The sequence below is a fragment of the Parasteatoda tepidariorum genome, chromosome 8, assembly GCF_982258835.1.
Source record: "Parasteatoda tepidariorum strain Cologne lab strain chromosome 8, Ptep-v5.0, whole genome shotgun sequence".
Lineage (NCBI taxonomy): Eukaryota > Metazoa > Arthropoda > Arachnida > Araneae > Theridiidae > Parasteatoda > Parasteatoda tepidariorum.
The window spans coordinates 58,294,547-58,310,977 of record NC_141762.1 but is presented as its reverse complement, the minus strand read 5'-3'; the positions used below and the strand labels follow the sequence as shown (position 1 = coordinate 58,310,977).

At 27.9% G+C, this 16,431-nt stretch overlaps 1 protein-coding gene and 1 long non-coding RNA gene across 2 annotated transcripts; one reads left to right on the top strand and one right to left on the bottom strand.

The window, feature by feature from the left end:
* Nucleotides 1-924: 924 nt before the first annotated feature.
* On the top strand, nt 925-7,385 carry LOC122269516 (uncharacterized). The gene is made up of 2 exons (XR_006225241.3): nt 925-1,075; nt 3,621-7,385. It is a non-coding gene; the product is annotated as an uncharacterized LOC122269516 (long non-coding RNA).
* Nucleotides 7,386-12,796: 5,411 nt separating this feature from the next.
* Madm (MLF1-adaptor molecule) lies at nt 12,797-16,407 on the bottom strand. The gene has a single exon (XM_016066731.5). It carries the CDS (start codon nt 16,057-16,059, stop codon nt 14,512-14,514), a length of 1,548 nt encoding a protein of 515 aa, XP_015922217.2. The 5' UTR covers nt 16,060-16,407; the 3' UTR covers nt 12,797-14,511.
* Nucleotides 16,408-16,431: the final 24 nt, after the last annotated feature.

Sequence of the window (16,431 nt, the reverse complement as noted above, 5' to 3'; positions counted from 1 at the left end):
TTGTTCATTTTAATTTTTGAACTAATATGATTCTTAAAACTATAGAATGTAAAGTTTAAATGGGCCTTTCATGTTATATCATTAAATTTAGTAATACTATTTCTCGGGCATTAGGTTTTAACTCTTATAAGAATATACATATTTTTTTCTGTTAATGTACAAATATTTTTCCGATGTGTTTTGGATATTCCTTCTCTAATAAAAAGAGATACCATTTTGTTTTCGGTTGTACAAGAAAGAAGATCAAGCATTTTTCTTTTTTAAATTTAATAAGCCACATTAAAGAAGGAACGTTGCAATGCTACACGCTACATTAACGACGTCTCCAGAGTAACTGAATGACGGTTCATATGGAAATCGCAGGTAAGCGTCTCATACAACAACGCCCCCTATAGTTCGTTGCGATCGCGAATTTATTGTTGTTGTTGTTGTTGTTGTTGTTGTAGTTCATTTACGTCGTACTAGAGCTGCACAATGGGCTATTGGCGACGGTCTGGGAAACATCCCTGAGGATGATCCGAAGACATGCCATCACAATTTTGATCCTCAGCAGAGGGGATGGCACCCCTGCTTCGGTAGCCCAACGACCTGCACGCGAAGTCGAGCACTTTACAGTAGCACAGTTTAACGAGGACCAATACCGCACACCCTCGGTCCCTACGCAGACTGATCCAAGTGGTCACCCACCCGCACACTGACCGCAGCCAGTGATGCTTGACTTCGGTGATCTGCTGGGAACCGTGTCTTAACGATCAGTCCACTGCGGGACACGAATTTATTGAAAGCAAGACGGAAAATAAGAAAAAAAAGCACGCACGTCTTTCATGCATGCAATCGATTAGCTCGCGCAAACAAAGAAACACAGTTTGAATGCGTCGTAATTTAAGTACTACTACTACTGGAGTATAATTTAATGGTTATTCAGTTGGACAGAAATAATCAGACAATAGCGCACTAAAAAAAGTTAATAAAAGTAACAAATTAAAAATTTCGAAATCTTGATTCCCAGATTATAATTCTAGAATTTCTAATACATTTTGATAAATTCCATTTAATGTTTGTTTTGTGTTAGGAGGTATGTCATTGCTTTTTTCTGATGGATTGTTGAGTAGCAGACACAATTTTTTTTCTTCCTTTTTTAGTGTCCTCGTAATTATAAGTAAATAATTACGAAATCATAATATGAAATTTTTAGATATATTTATTTTTATGAGTCTAACAATTATGAATGTAATGTTAGGAGAGAGATTTTAAAAAAATAATAATGAATCTTGCAGTTATTCAAAAAAAGTTATAACCAAAGCTTTCAAACTTTGTATTAAGGAAAAAGTTTTAATGCTATAATGTGCTTGGTTCCTTTCTAAATAACATCAGCTTTAAATACATTTTTTTTTTAATATCAAGAACTAAGCAAAACGTTAATGTAGCGTAATATCTACATATACTAGCTTGCATAGATGAGCTTTTCTAGAAAATAGCAATTTTTAAAATATCTACTATTAAAAGCCAGTAGTTACGTGTAAATGTTTAATGTTCCCTTTAAAATCGTGGTACTTTTTCATTTCGCCGACGCAAAGGGAAAGTCGCCAGTGACGGATGTAAATTCTACTAGTTTTTTATGTAGTTCCTAATTTTATCAGAAAATAAAAAAAATAAGCAGAATTTACTTGAAGCCAGTGAAATGGAAAAATACCGAAATTTTTTGTTAAAATAACCCATTCATACACATAACTTTATTTCATATATATATTATAAAAAATTTTATATTATAAATTTTTTTTTTCTAAAATGTAATGAAAATTCTATTTTTATAGGAACTCAGTATAGTAGCATGTTATATTTGACTGTTTATATATATATATATGTATGTGTGTGTATGTATGTATATCAGGGAAAGAGAGCATTAAAAAGAAAGAATAAGAAATTGCTTTGTTTGATTATGTTTTGAAGCCATTTACTAAATGTTATATCACATTAAACTTTTAAATAGTAAAAATTGTATAAATCTGGCTTTTTTTGCATTGAATAAAATAGGAATACTTTCTTTTTGAATAAAAGATACCTCTTCAAGATATGAAAAATTATGACTAATATTTAATGAAAAAAATATGAATATTTATATGAAAAAAATATGAATATTTTTCTGAGAATAATTAAAGCAGAATTAATCTGGGTCCCAGTTGTCTACATTATACTTGAAGCATGAACTTGATAATTGATAAATAATCTTTCTTGCCAGAAAATAATCACTTCTCATTAAATATTCAATTTTGAAATAATTGATAAAGATTAATAATCATAAAGTTACTTAACCTATTAACTTCTGCACTGCCTTAGATAATTTGTGTAATAATTTCATTCCAAAACACAATTTCAGGATTCTAAAAACTTTTGGAAAAGAAGTAGAATAGGTTGGTTTATACTGGTTGTTAATGCATATTGTTGTATTGAAGAAAAATTAGTATTTCAGAACCTGAATTTTTTTGTTCAGATTTTTTATACTTTTACTATCTTGCCTTTAGTTATAGAAATTTCAAAATAAGTAGAGTTCAAAGCTTCAGAAAAAATTTTCTTATAATTAAGTTAATAAACTTAAAATATGTGTGTATCTATAAGTGCTTTATGTTTCTCAAAACAAAAATAATTTTAGAATTTGCTTGGAAAACCTAACCAAACCTGCAAAGAAAAAAAAAACATTTCATCTTTCTTTTTTCTTTATTTCAGCTGTGATTTGAAATTCTAAAATATTGAAAATTTATCCCAATTATGAAAATATAAATAATTTTAGAATTTGCTATAACTAATTTGCTTGGGAAACTAACAGGGTTTGTTGATTTTAATCAGCTGATTTTTTTATATATATATTGATTTAAAAAGCAATGCTTTAAATTAATTGTACTTTTATTATTAAATTATATTATATTATATTTTTATTAAATTATTACACATTAATTTCAAATCACAGAATGAAACTGATTATGTTATTAAATTTAATAACCCAGAATTAGAATTGTGCTATCTCTTTTATCAATAAGTATTTTTTTCTCATATGTTTACAGTATCTTTGACATTATCAGATTTTCTATAAAGAAATTTTCTGGAAAAAGATTCCAATGAGTATTTAGATTTTTTTTAAAAATTTTTTTAGTTTAACATATCTATTTTGATAAAGGATTAAAAATGAAATTCTCTATTTCATCTTGTCTTTAAATTTCAATCATGCATTTGTTTCAAAATGGTTGCTGCTATGCATTCAAAGCATTCATTAGAATGAAAAATTGTTTTTAGGTAGTTAAAGCTCCTAAAATATTGTTATAATATAGTTTTAAGATTAATTTTATTTTGATTAAACATTTATAAAGTTTTTTTAATCATAAATCAAAGTTCTTTCAGTATATTTAAATAAAAATCAAAACAATCCAATTTAATTCAAAAAAATCCAATTTAAAAAAAAAAAATCTGATTTTTTTTTTAAAAATCAGGAACCTTGGAAACTAACCAAACCAAAGAAGGGGGAAAAAATCTTAAATTTTACCTTCAATTATTACAATTGCATTTACTACCTTTTTTAGAACAAAATTTTTATTTTATTATTATTAATGTAATTATTTTTATTTCAGCTGTGATTTGAAATTCAAAAATGTTGAGAAGATTTATCCCAGTCATGAAGAATAAAACACTTTTGTTCAGTTACCTGTTGCCTTCTAGCATTCGATCAGTTCAAACGACTACTAATAGCACTGATACTTGTTCAAGTACCCGAATGGTAGACATTTCTTCACTTACATCAAAGAAGACTCATAAAATTTCAGTAAACAATTTAGTCATGAATTCCCGAAATATAAAGGAACCTTTAAAAAAAGTTAGAAAACTTAATCATAAACTGTTTTCTCCAGAAAAGCCAACTGAATGTTGTAATAATCAATGTGAATGTTGTGTATGGTTGTTGTATGTAAAGGAAATTGTAATATTTTATGATGGGGACAAAGATAAAATTGAAGAAGCTTTAAATTGCATTCCGAATACAGAAACTCAAAACTACGTTAGGGAAAACTATGAATCTTTCATTTAAGCAAAGTAGTTTATGAAAAACTTGCTCATTATTATAAGTCAAAAAGTAGCTGCATTTTGTTGAACTGTTATGTTCAATATTATTTTAAAAATAAAGTTTATTGCATTTGAATTTTAAAAAAATCGCAGAATTTAAAGAGTGAATCTGCAGTACTACCTTTACAAAAAAATTTGTCAATACAGTCTGACAGAGTTTAATACAGATTGCAAAACTAAAAATTCAGATTAATTTTAAGTACATGATGTGAAATTTGCAAATAGCACAGGGAAACCTTTCCAGATCGGCCACTATCTGTTCCACACTAAAATGGTCATTGGGAAGTTGATCGTTCTTAAGGTTACTTTCATTGGCTTCAAAATTGTTATTGAAGATACATGATTTTTCCCAAACTGTTTTAATTTTAGTCAGTGTCATCTACTTAGTGTGGAAATGCCACTTCTGCTGGCGTCATGAAAAGACAGATTGATGTATAAAATTAGGCATCTGGAAAAATGATCCCAACTGATATAATTATGTGTAAAAACAAATTTACCAGCTATTAATGAACTTACTTATTACTTGTTATTAATTATTAATGAATTACTTATTTTAAAGAAACAATTATGGAAGCTCCATACTGCCTATACTTCCTTGTTACTGTTTCCAGTGTATTTTAAAACCATTTGGCCCACAGCATGATCATTGTGTTTTGAGATTCTTGCAAACGTGGTATTTGATTACTTATTACTTGTGTTTGCAATGCTAAAGGTGCTAACACTGACGTAAGATGGTGCACAGCTTGCAACAAGAACAAACAGTAATAAACAAATGGAAAGAGGCCAAATCAGGACTGCCAAAAAATTGAGTTATTCAAAATCTAGCAACCATGTCACCTTTTTTAACAATATATCTATAAATAACTAAAACAAATTTTCACTTCAAACTCACCAGAATTACTTAACATTAATATCTTATGAAATACGGCAGATTTGAGCTCAGAAATTATCTAATTTACTTATTTTATCGTAAACAAAACTATCTGTTTGAAAATATTGCCTCGCAGAATAAGCTATAGTAAGCAGTTGCAAACTTTCTAACCGGAACTAGAGATGGTATTGAGCTCGAGATTGTTACTGTTTACATTTTTATTGAAAACATCATCCATATTTTTTCCTTAAATTTGCATTTAATTTCATATCATAAAAATTAGTTAGCTTTAAAAGATGAGATGAGATTTGTTTGAGATGCTTGTTTTTTCAAAAATAACTTTTATTTCTATTTTAACTTTAAAAGTAAACCATTGATAGCATCATCTTTAGTGCACTCGAACTGCAACGCGAGGCTGTAACATGCTCTAAATACGAGCCTCACACAAATAATTTGATCTACTTATTTTTTTAAAAAAATTTTGTTTTGATATTTTTTCGTGTTTCCTTATTTGACTGTTTCCGCATTTGGTGCAGATGTTTGTCTGGTCACTAGGAGAGGTTGTAATGGTCTCTCCTAAAGGTTTTCTTCAACGCTGCGGAAAAAATTCTGTGCTTCTCTATAGTGGTTGTAAATAGAGGTGGTCTTTCCTGGAAGTTTCACTGTATCTTTAAAAATTATACATATAAACTTTATAATGTTTAAATTTAAGTTGAGTTTTATACAATGACATTCATAAGTTACAATAAATCCTTATACAGTTCAGTCTGTAATCAATTAACTGTAGAAAAAAATTCTTTATTTTTTGTTCCTTTCCCTGTTCTCTCATTTTAGATTTTTATTTGAAATAAGTTTGGAGAATGGATTTGCAAAAGGAGTCTTAAATGAAATAATCTACAGATGCTGGAAGATTTCTGCTACTGGGTTAAAGATTAAATTGAAATGATATATTTAAGCTTGTACAAAGTCAAATAAATCATATTTAACTATTAAAATGGTGCACCCTCTTTGAGAAAATTAATTAAAAGGGTTTCCTCTTTTAAAGAAGTGCCTTTGGTCAAGTTTACAGTTATGAAGAATTTCCTGCTGTGGAGTGCAATTGCACTAAATTATGTAACCAGACAATGTCAACTCTGTTCCTAATTCTGGATTGTTCACTTTATTTATATAGAATGATTTTGCTTTAATATATTTAAATTAAAACTATCTAATTTATTATTTGCTGAAGTAAATATAAAGTGAAATGATTACTGTGTATTATGTTCAGAAGTTAAAAAGTAAAGTAGATTTATGTGGTGTATTTGTATGAATAGAGTTCAATTATATGCTGCCTATTTGTCATGAATTCTTTTCTTAATTTATTATTTTTAAACACTAGATTAAAAACCATTTTTTGTAATTAATTAAATAATTAAGATAGTTTATTCTGATAAACGTTAAACTACCTATGACAGAATTTTTTTGCAGAAAAACTAATGAAGTATTTACATTTTAATTCATAGGTAAGAGCACAAAATTATTTTTATTTAAAAGAAAATATTTACCTGTTATAAAAACTAATTTCTCATTATTTATTAATAGAATTGTATGTGTTACTAAAAAAAAAAAAAAAAATTCTCTCAGCTGCTTCAACCTTTGAGTATTAGTTCTTACGTTATCTGAACTTTAAACTACAGATTTCCTGGTTTGAAAAAGTTCCTGTCAGAACTGTTTAGAGTTAATGCTCAAATGGTTAGTAATTGAAATGTTAAAAACCACATAGCAAAGCACATCAAATCAATGATTTTAGTTTTGAGATAAAGATGAACAATTCAAATATTATTGTCCTTTATGAAATTTACCACTCCAAAGATTGTAATTTTTTGGACAAGAAAAAATTATCTTGAATCAATGCGATGATATGTGACACTTGTAATGATTTTATGTGATGATTATTCACATGATGTGAATTATTCAAGTAATGAGTGCCTTTATGTTACATCTTTCCTCGACTGGATATCTTCCCTTCATGTACTTGAAAAAGGTGTTCTTTTATGAGAACCGTATCTGTTTTACAAGTTCAAAATTTTAGGTAAAAACGTAACCTGTGTGCAATTTTTATTTATTTATATATATTCAATACTAGAGTGCATATCTTGTAGATGTTGTATTTTTATTGCCTCTTATAAAAAAAATATTGATATACTATGATATTCAATGTATACAAAATATTTAGGTGGTCAAATTATTCAAATACCAAGGAAAAGAACAACTTTTATCACTACCTTTCTTTTTTAGTCTGTGTTCTTATGATGAAAAAGTTATTTACCATTAAATTATTAAAAGGTTTAGTGTAATTTATGCTTTGTAATAATTGTTATTTTATTACTTGTTATTGAAATCTCATTAAAAAAATATTTTTTATATATTTGCTTGAATTTTTTATTAGTTATTTTATAAATGTGTCATAAACAAAAATAAATTCAAGTTTTATTATTTCAGTATTAAAATTCTAATCCATCTGACCTTTGTAAGTGGAATGCATTATTCTTTACTTTTAATTGTTCTCACTTTAATGCTATATAGAAAAGAAAGGTGTTTAACCCAATTTTGAGATTTGATTCTTATACTAAACTGATATTTTCTAAATTGTGAGTAAACTAAATTGTGATTGTAAATAAATGTAGCAAATTATACTCTCCTCTTAGGAATACTATTTTACACTATCTTTAACGTGCTAGTGTGTCTGCAAATGCTGAACTAAACATAACTATTATTCATATCAAATTTAGTATACAGATCCTCAACAACATGGCTAAAGTCACTTGTGACTTAATAACTTTCTCAGACCATCTTATCACAGCAAAACAATCCTATATAATATTAAAGTCCTATTGGAATTAAAAAAGCATATGCTTTCTTCTTATTTGTTAAGAGTAAAATTACGATTCAAGGAAGTGTCTTAAGTGAATTTTTAATACTTAATGCTCTAATTAAAAAAGTTCCATATGAGTTTATTTCAAGTTCATTTTTAGTTTCTTTCATTAGATTAGCACAAGTGCTAATTGCAAAATTATCTATTAGCTCAATTGCAAAATTATTTTCTACACTCTTTAAATTTAACAGTACTCAAGATCTACATGTGATATTCAACTGGAGGAAGTGGAAGGGTCACATAGTTTTTCAATAATTTTTTCGTAAATTTTGCTTTTTTTCGTTGATTGTTAAATTTGTTTATTTCTATTTATGCTCTTTTAAAATTGGGTAAAAAGTGAAAGGCTTGTGAGTTGTAACGTTTCTAACTGCTTCTTTTTTTAAATATTATTTAGCATTATATTAAGAGTTGGAAAAACCTTTAAAGTGGTTACTTATAGTTTAGAGAATTTTAAACTAAATTCAGTTAGAAACATAAGTTTCTTCATAAAAAAATTACATAAAATATTGGAATTTTAAGCTCTTCACCACTGAAAAATTTTATATTCAAGTACAATCTTAATTATTTCACATGGCAGTTTAACAATAGAAATCAATATCAAGAGTAGTAAATCAGAATCTTCTCTTTTAAAAATGCCATTTTGATAGCAATGATATTGATGAGTAAACAATTTTTACTTAGGTATTAAGAGATTATTATGTTCTAAAGCAAACCCTGTGCTAGCCTTAATAAATCTAGCCTATCAGATACAATTTGTTTTCTTTGCTACATCATTTAACTGTGAAAATATCTAATGGCATTAAAATCTTAAACTAAAGCATTAGAGTCATGGTGGCTAAGTGGATAAAGCACTCGCCTCATAATGAGGTGACCTGGGTTCAATTCCCAGTAATAGCTGGTCTATAAGAATTCTGCACCGACTGCAGTACTGATGTAAAATATCCTCAGTAGTTGACGGATCATAGGTTAGAATCCCCTGCTGTCAGGCAAACTGTGGGAGTTTTTCCTCTCCATGTAAGGCAAATGCGGGTAAGTTCCATCAAAAAAGTTGACCATGAAGGCAAATCTCTCCAAACACTTGATCCAAAGGCTGGGATAGCTTGGTTGGCAGGGCACTGGCCATGAGTTTGTGGGTTCAATCCCAGCCAGCTGAAGACTCCTCGTGTAGTAAATGGTGACTGATGCATGTTAAATCTGTCGAGTCGCAAAGTCCTCCATGTTCCCATAACAAATCAATACCTCTGGGGGTACTGATCCAGAAGTTTCTTTGTCTTCTGGATTGGTTCAAAATTACAAGGCTGCAGAGTTGAACATTGGTAGTCGAAAATCCAAAATTGGGTCGGTTGTTCTACGACGGATATAAAAATAAAATACTTGATCCAGGAGTTCTCTTGTCTACTGGATTGGGTTAAAAATTACAAGGCTTTGGAGTTGAACATTGGTAATCGTAAACTCAAAATTTGGATAGGCTGTTCAACGACACATTTTAATATGAACAAAGGCATTTAAATTTCAGTATTGTTAAATGTTTCAGAATTGCTTTTGAAATTATAACCATTTCTTTAGGTAATTAAAAGATGAAATATTTGGTCTTTAGAAGAATTATTTCATGTGATTAAAAAAGAAATATATTTACATGACTAAACAGAACATTTACAATTCATTCTATTTTATTACAAGGAGTTGCTCAGGAAATCCATTTTATTTTATTCAATCAGTTCAGACACTGAAGATCAAAATACACAGATTAGAAAATTGAGTTGTTTCAGGTCTTAACATACAAAATGTTTCATGTGATAGAGGCAAGGATTTCAAGGAAGGCTTGTTAAAAGGTACATTTTGTTTCTCTTCAGTTTTTCAAACGTAAAAACTGGTCTTGGTTGAATACAGTTTGAATAATCTGAAGCATAAGAGTTTGTCTCAGTTAAATAAAAACAAATTGCTTGGAGGGTTTAAAAAAGTGATCAGAAACTGTCAGTAAAACATTTCTAATGAAACATTCATGAATAAATCAAATTGCTTTTTATTAGATCACATCATATGGCCAAAGAATGTTCAAACTTTTTCAATCTTAAGAACTTGGGGGGGGGGGGGGGATTTCTACTATGTGCAGACTTTATCACTCTTTCAACCTGTGACACTTCACTTCGTTTTTTTTTTCTAAAAATATTGCCATAGAATTATTTTTAGAAAAAATTATGCTATCACTTAACATATGCATACTGCCAATATGCATATATTAAGTGATATTCTTAAAACTAATTATTAAATAAATTTTCAGTTAGAGCAAATCTCTGAACATAAAATACCTCTGAACTTTCTTTTTTAAATAAGCTTGCTTTTTTTTTTTAGATTAAGATTACAAAACGTGATATCTGTAGATCGTTACTGTTTTTAAAAACCAACTTCAAATCTGATTTCCTGGAACAAAAGATCAAAGAATAAAATAAAATTAAAAGCAAAATATTTAATAGTTTTTTTTCATAACATATCGATGTATTTTTCAATAGAAAAACAATCAGAAGTGAAAAATGACACACAGGAGAAATATTTATTAATATGGATTTCAAATTACTGTATATTAAGTAATCAATGAAAAAAAATTTTTAAAGAAATAAAGATATTCATAAACAAAATCTGAAATAAGTAGTTACTTCTATGGTGGAACATGTGAAAAACATTTCAATTAGGTACTCAGAATAAAGAAGTTATGATTGCAAAAAAGTGTGCAAATATCCATGTTTTCTTCATATCTACTTTTCACTATATATTACATATGAAAAAATAATGTAAATACAGGCACACTTCTCAAAAAAAAATAAGTTAAAAATTCAAAATCACTCTTAAAACATAAAAATCACAAACTTCTCAGAAAGCAAAAGATAAAGCATGAATAAAGACAAAAACCCTGACAATTTTAAATAGAGGTACAGGCATATTGAAGAATTGTGTTTTTTCATTATTAACAACCAAATAAAATAAAATACACACTTTTAATAATAAAATTTAAAAAATAAAATTGTTCATTGGATAATTACCAGAAACGATAAAACAAATTAACTCATTGCTATGAAGTAAGTTAACTATTTATTGCCTTACATTATTTAAAAGGAGCCTGAAAAATCTGATGATCTATCAGTAAAAAATTAATATTTTATGCGGTGAACAGAAACTCATATATTTTTTCCTTTCATTCCAATTTATCCATATAAAATTGATTTCTAAATTCCCTTTTTTTGAAACTACATTTAAGTTCAGAGAGAGAATAACACAAAAAAATTTCAGACTAAAATAAATGGTAATATACTTTGATATTATATTTTTATTTTCCCATTTAATTTTTCAATAATTTATACTTTTAAACATTTATATTGCAATAGGTCTGTGATATTTTTAAAAATAAATAAGTAACACATACCTGTATCACATTTAATAAGAATTTAAACTAAAGTGCGAAATTTTTCAGGGTTTTAAGATTTTATCTCGAGAAAAAAAGATTGGTAATCACTGTCTTAAATAAAATAATTATTCAACAATATAAAATTCCATAAATTCATTTCTTCTTTTTAGTGTTTATTAAATAAACTCAGCTTTACAAAGAAATTTCATAAGCAAATAAAATTTTCAACCAATTAATCTCGATGAGAATAAAATTTTCAACCAATTATTCTTGATGAGAATAAAATTTTCAGCCAATTATTCTTGATGAGAATGACAAAGAAATTTATAAACCTATTCATATATTAAGTTTTTTTTTTTTTCTTTGTTTATTAGAAAAAAACTTATTAGCTTTTCACCAGTCACATATAAGACTAAATATTTTATTTATCTAATTTTTAATTTAGTTTCAAATGAATTTTTAAATGAACCCTACTTTAAATAATAATTAATTATACTTTTCCAATATAAAATGACTACCAGATTAAAATGGCCATTGCTTGAGTTTTCTGAATGTTATCTAAATAAATTCTCTAAAAGCTTGAAAATAGGTAATAACTTTAGGCATTCAGTGTAAATTTGAAAGTAAATTTACTATCATAACTTATTAGTAACTTTGTTCTACCTATATTATATTATTGAAGATATGATATGCAACGTAATTATCTTTTAAAGTAAAGAAGACAAATTCAATTTTTAAAGAATATTACTCAATAAACATTTATTATAACCTGTAAGTAAATTAGAAGTTAATTCAATTTTAAACAGTAAAAAAAAAGTTAAAAGCAACAATTTTCCAGTCTGAAGATCTAGTCAGTTGTATTATTTATAGTAAGCTTTGTAGTTAATAAATAACTGCAATAAAAAAAAGTTTATATCTTCTATTCATGAATATATTAGTAAAACTGAGTTTATAACAGTCAAACAATGCAAATATTTTTATAATAAATATTAGGCCTGTTTCACATAATCAGAATCTTGGACAGTTTATCTTTCTCTACCAATACTTATATATCCTTATTTAAAATAAGGTTGATATAAAAAAAAGTTTTAAACAAAACTAATTAAACTTCAAATGTGACACTAAAAAGCACTTAATGAAGGGAAACCAATTACTCACTGATCAATTCCATAAGTTACTGAAATTAATATTATCTTTTTGCTTAAGATGCATTAAATTATTATGCCAAATTTAATTAACACCAAATGAAAATAAAATGAACTTACTTCCTTAAATATTTTCTGACAAGTTTAATCAATAATCAAGTTCAGTTTAAAAAAATTCAGAAATTATTTTTAAACTAAAATGAAGAAAAAATGCAACAATAAAACAATATTAATCAATAATCAAGTAATGTGATAATTAATTAAATTATGGTATTATATTCCCTTCATTATCTGATTTGCATTTATTACCATATTTATTGTCAGCTTTAGGAAAGAGTATTGTTCCTGATATAACAAACTTTCTTGTTGGACTAGAAATTAATTTTATTTCCAAGTTTTCACAAAAAAAAAAAATTCTTGCATAGCATGATATAGTTAAAAAAATTAAACATTTTAACAATATTTTAAGGCAGTTGGCATAATATAACAAGTAACAGGCAAAGGATGTTCGTAGTTCTTTCTCGTTATACCAGAAATGATCATTTTTAGTGAAAAATTTTTCCAGAAAAATTAAGTTGGTGCATAGTATAAAAAATATAGTATTCCATAACAAGAAACTCAGACAATTGGTAAACAACTCTTTTTTTAAAAAAAATAAACTATAATGTTTGTAGCAGATAAAGAGTAGATTAATAGCACAGCAGGTAGTAGATTCATAGATATAACATTTAAACTTTGTTATACCAACAGTGATTTTTTTAAAAATTATTTTCAATTTACAATTTTTTCACGAAAAACATAGTATTCCTAGACAGAAAACTCAAAATAATTTACTAAGATGATTGCATTGTAAAAATATATATATATATTTTTTAAAGGAGGGATATTTTTACCATAAATTTAGGCAATTGGCATAACATCGTAGGAAGCAGCTATAATTAAGAACAACAACACTAATTGAAAAAGCAACTGCTATTATAAATCCTTATAAGAAGCAAAATAATAACAATAATTTTCTGCAATAAAAAATTATCTGAAACAACTGAATATTTAAACTAAATGGTAAAAACTTAATGGAATTATAGACAAAAGCAACAAAATTTTGCTAACCACTTTCATGTCGATATTACATCTGTATTTTAAGCTATAATATTTCAATATAGCAGATGAATTATTCATATTAACGATTACTTGTTCTTAAAACAAAGAAAATTTAAGGCTATGTTAAATTATCCTAAATTTATTTGATTTAAAATATTAAATAAAACTTTGCCAGTTGATAGAAACATATTTAACTTTAATGAAGAACTTATAGCAGAGTTGACTATGGATCAGACACTGTCTGCACTAGGCCTGATGTCTTCAGGCTTATTAGATCAATCAAAAAGTATCTTAAAGGAAAGATTTTTAAAATTCTTAGAAGGTATATATTTATAATGAAACACAAGTTTCAATCGGGAAAATACTTGATCTAAGTGCTTCAACTCAGACCAAATTTATAAGGGAAATAGACAAACCAATTATTAATTAAAATTGAAACTCAATTTTAAAACAAATATTGTATTTTATTTTACTTTATAAACCATCTTTAATCATATTTAAACATTCATTACATTTATGAATGTAATAATTGCTTTCATTATGAATTATTTTACACTGGATTACAGAAATCATTTAAAAATGGATAAGGTAACAGAATATCCAAGTTTGTCATCCTCCCTAATTATTAATCAAAGATTAACTGCTTGATTAAATTCAGCATCTTAAAATAAAAACTTTAAAATTTATAATATTTAAATTTTTGCAATAAATAAATCTTTTGATACTGTTGAACAAAAATACACTTAAATATAAGCAGTTAACTAGATAGCCTATTTGAACACTTATGTCGCACAAAAATGAGCGCTTGTCTAGCGCTACACAACTTTTTTAAAATCAGATCAAATATATTAAGAAAATGAAACATCGTAAAAGGAAAGTCTTATGTTTTAAGTAAGAAGCTTAGATTATATAGTGTATATTCAAAGCAATTTTTTTCTTTCATTTGAAAATACTTTTTTTCACTTAAACTATTTTATATAACTGCAGCTTCACTAGGTAAAGGTGACGGATTAGGCAAATCAGGAATATGACGACGGCTGAGAGTGTCTCCAATCAAATTTGACACCATTTCCCGATCTTCTTGATTTATAAAGCCATGAAAAACCAACTCTTCAGAAAGACAAGTAGGAGTATCTTGTTGAGTCACTTCACAAGACAATTGTCTGTTCATTTTATCATCCATTCTTAACAAAATTGTCATGACATAATTCTGTCCTTGCTCTTGAGGTTTAATATTGCACATAATATTTACAATTCGTCTAGTTTCAACATCTTGTGCTTCGGGTGATGTCGATTTGGCAGAATCGGTCATTTCAGGAGAGGTTGTTCGCTTCTGAATTATAGGAACATGAGTAGCCGCGTACGCAGTAAGTGGATAGATACCATTTCGAACATCATCTAAAAACTTTTCCAGCTCTAACTTTTGCGCATCAGTCCGTGTTATTTCAGGGCCAGGTTTACCACCCTTAACGGGCATCATAGCCAATACATCATTCTGGTGATTATACTTTGAACGTAAAGCCTCATCCGTTAACTGTTCAGGTTGATATGATGCTGAATTTACAATTATATGTGCAGCTAAAAGTTTTAAAGGATGCACTTCAAATATTATGGGATGAAACAACAATTCACGAACTGTAGCCCTTTCATTCGGATTTTTACTGAGGCATCTTCGAATGAAATCTTTTTGCAACTGGTTTTCAAGAGATTCGATGGTTTTGTTTACGACGTCTTCAGTAACTTGATTTCCTGTGTCACTAGAGATTGGTATTTCCAATGCAGCCATTTCTAATGCGCACATTCCAAATGCATAAACATCGACAGCTTGGGTCAACAGAGGAAATGTCTTGGTTCCATATTCTGGAGCTATAAAATGCACGTTTTTCAGATCTTTTCTGTACGTTTTAACATGATAATGAATAGCATCTGGTGCTACAGAGCCTATTTTTATTAAGCCATTATGTTGGATGAATATTGTATCACAGGTAAGATTACCATGAATGATGGGAGGTGAACAGGAATGCAGATAATTTAAGGCTGAGAGGATCTGAGAACACCATCGTTTCCATGAAAGCAAAGGCAATTTTATAACATTGCGTTTAGTCTTTTTCAAAAACTGCTTCAAAGAGCCACTCGACATGTATTCCGTAATAAAAATAACTCTTGGACTCTCAGAGTCCTTGTCAATCCAATACTTGTGAAGTTTAACAATGTTAGGATGATCTAATTGAGTTAAGCTATCGAAAACCCCTCGGATTTTCCCTTCTTGATACTTAAAATTTTTACGCTCTGAAAACTTAACTTCATTCCAAACAACTTCAACTCCTTCTTCAGTATCCATGGCTAGATATGCAGCATCTACGCCGGGTATGTCACGTTGCTGTACTTCTTCTCGTCTTTTTAGCCATCTTCCGCAGGGGCTTTCCTCCAAGTTTTCACTCTCGTCTTCAGAATCATCGCAACTTTCGCGCTTTGCTTTGATATCGGTTTCTTGGTCACCACCAGTATTAGTAGTAGCCATATTAAATTAATGTTTCTAAAACGATTTCAACGATATTAATGAGTAAAATACTAGTAATTTAGCTTGATTTGATTAGTGGATTATCAATAAGAAACAGAAATCACTAATTAATTCACGCATCAATCTAAATCTTCATAAATCCATTCTGAAACGGAAACAGCTTAGCTTGATTTATTGCGTTGTTCTTGAATTACAAAATTGTTATTCTCATGCTCATGTTAGCTTCAGAAATTTAATTGCTAGATGAATCTTCACCTCATCTATAAAATTATTTCAAGAGCATTTATATTGTGATGAAATATTATACATAGTTATTTTCTGACATATAATTGTTTATTTTGTAACTTAAAACTTATGAAATTTCATCTTGTT

Bases quoted from the DNA above. Each gene is read 5' to 3' on its own strand.
- Madm (XM_016066731.5), bottom strand. From the start codon at position 16,059: ATGGCTACTACTAATACTGGTGGTGACCAAGAAACCGATATCAAAGCA.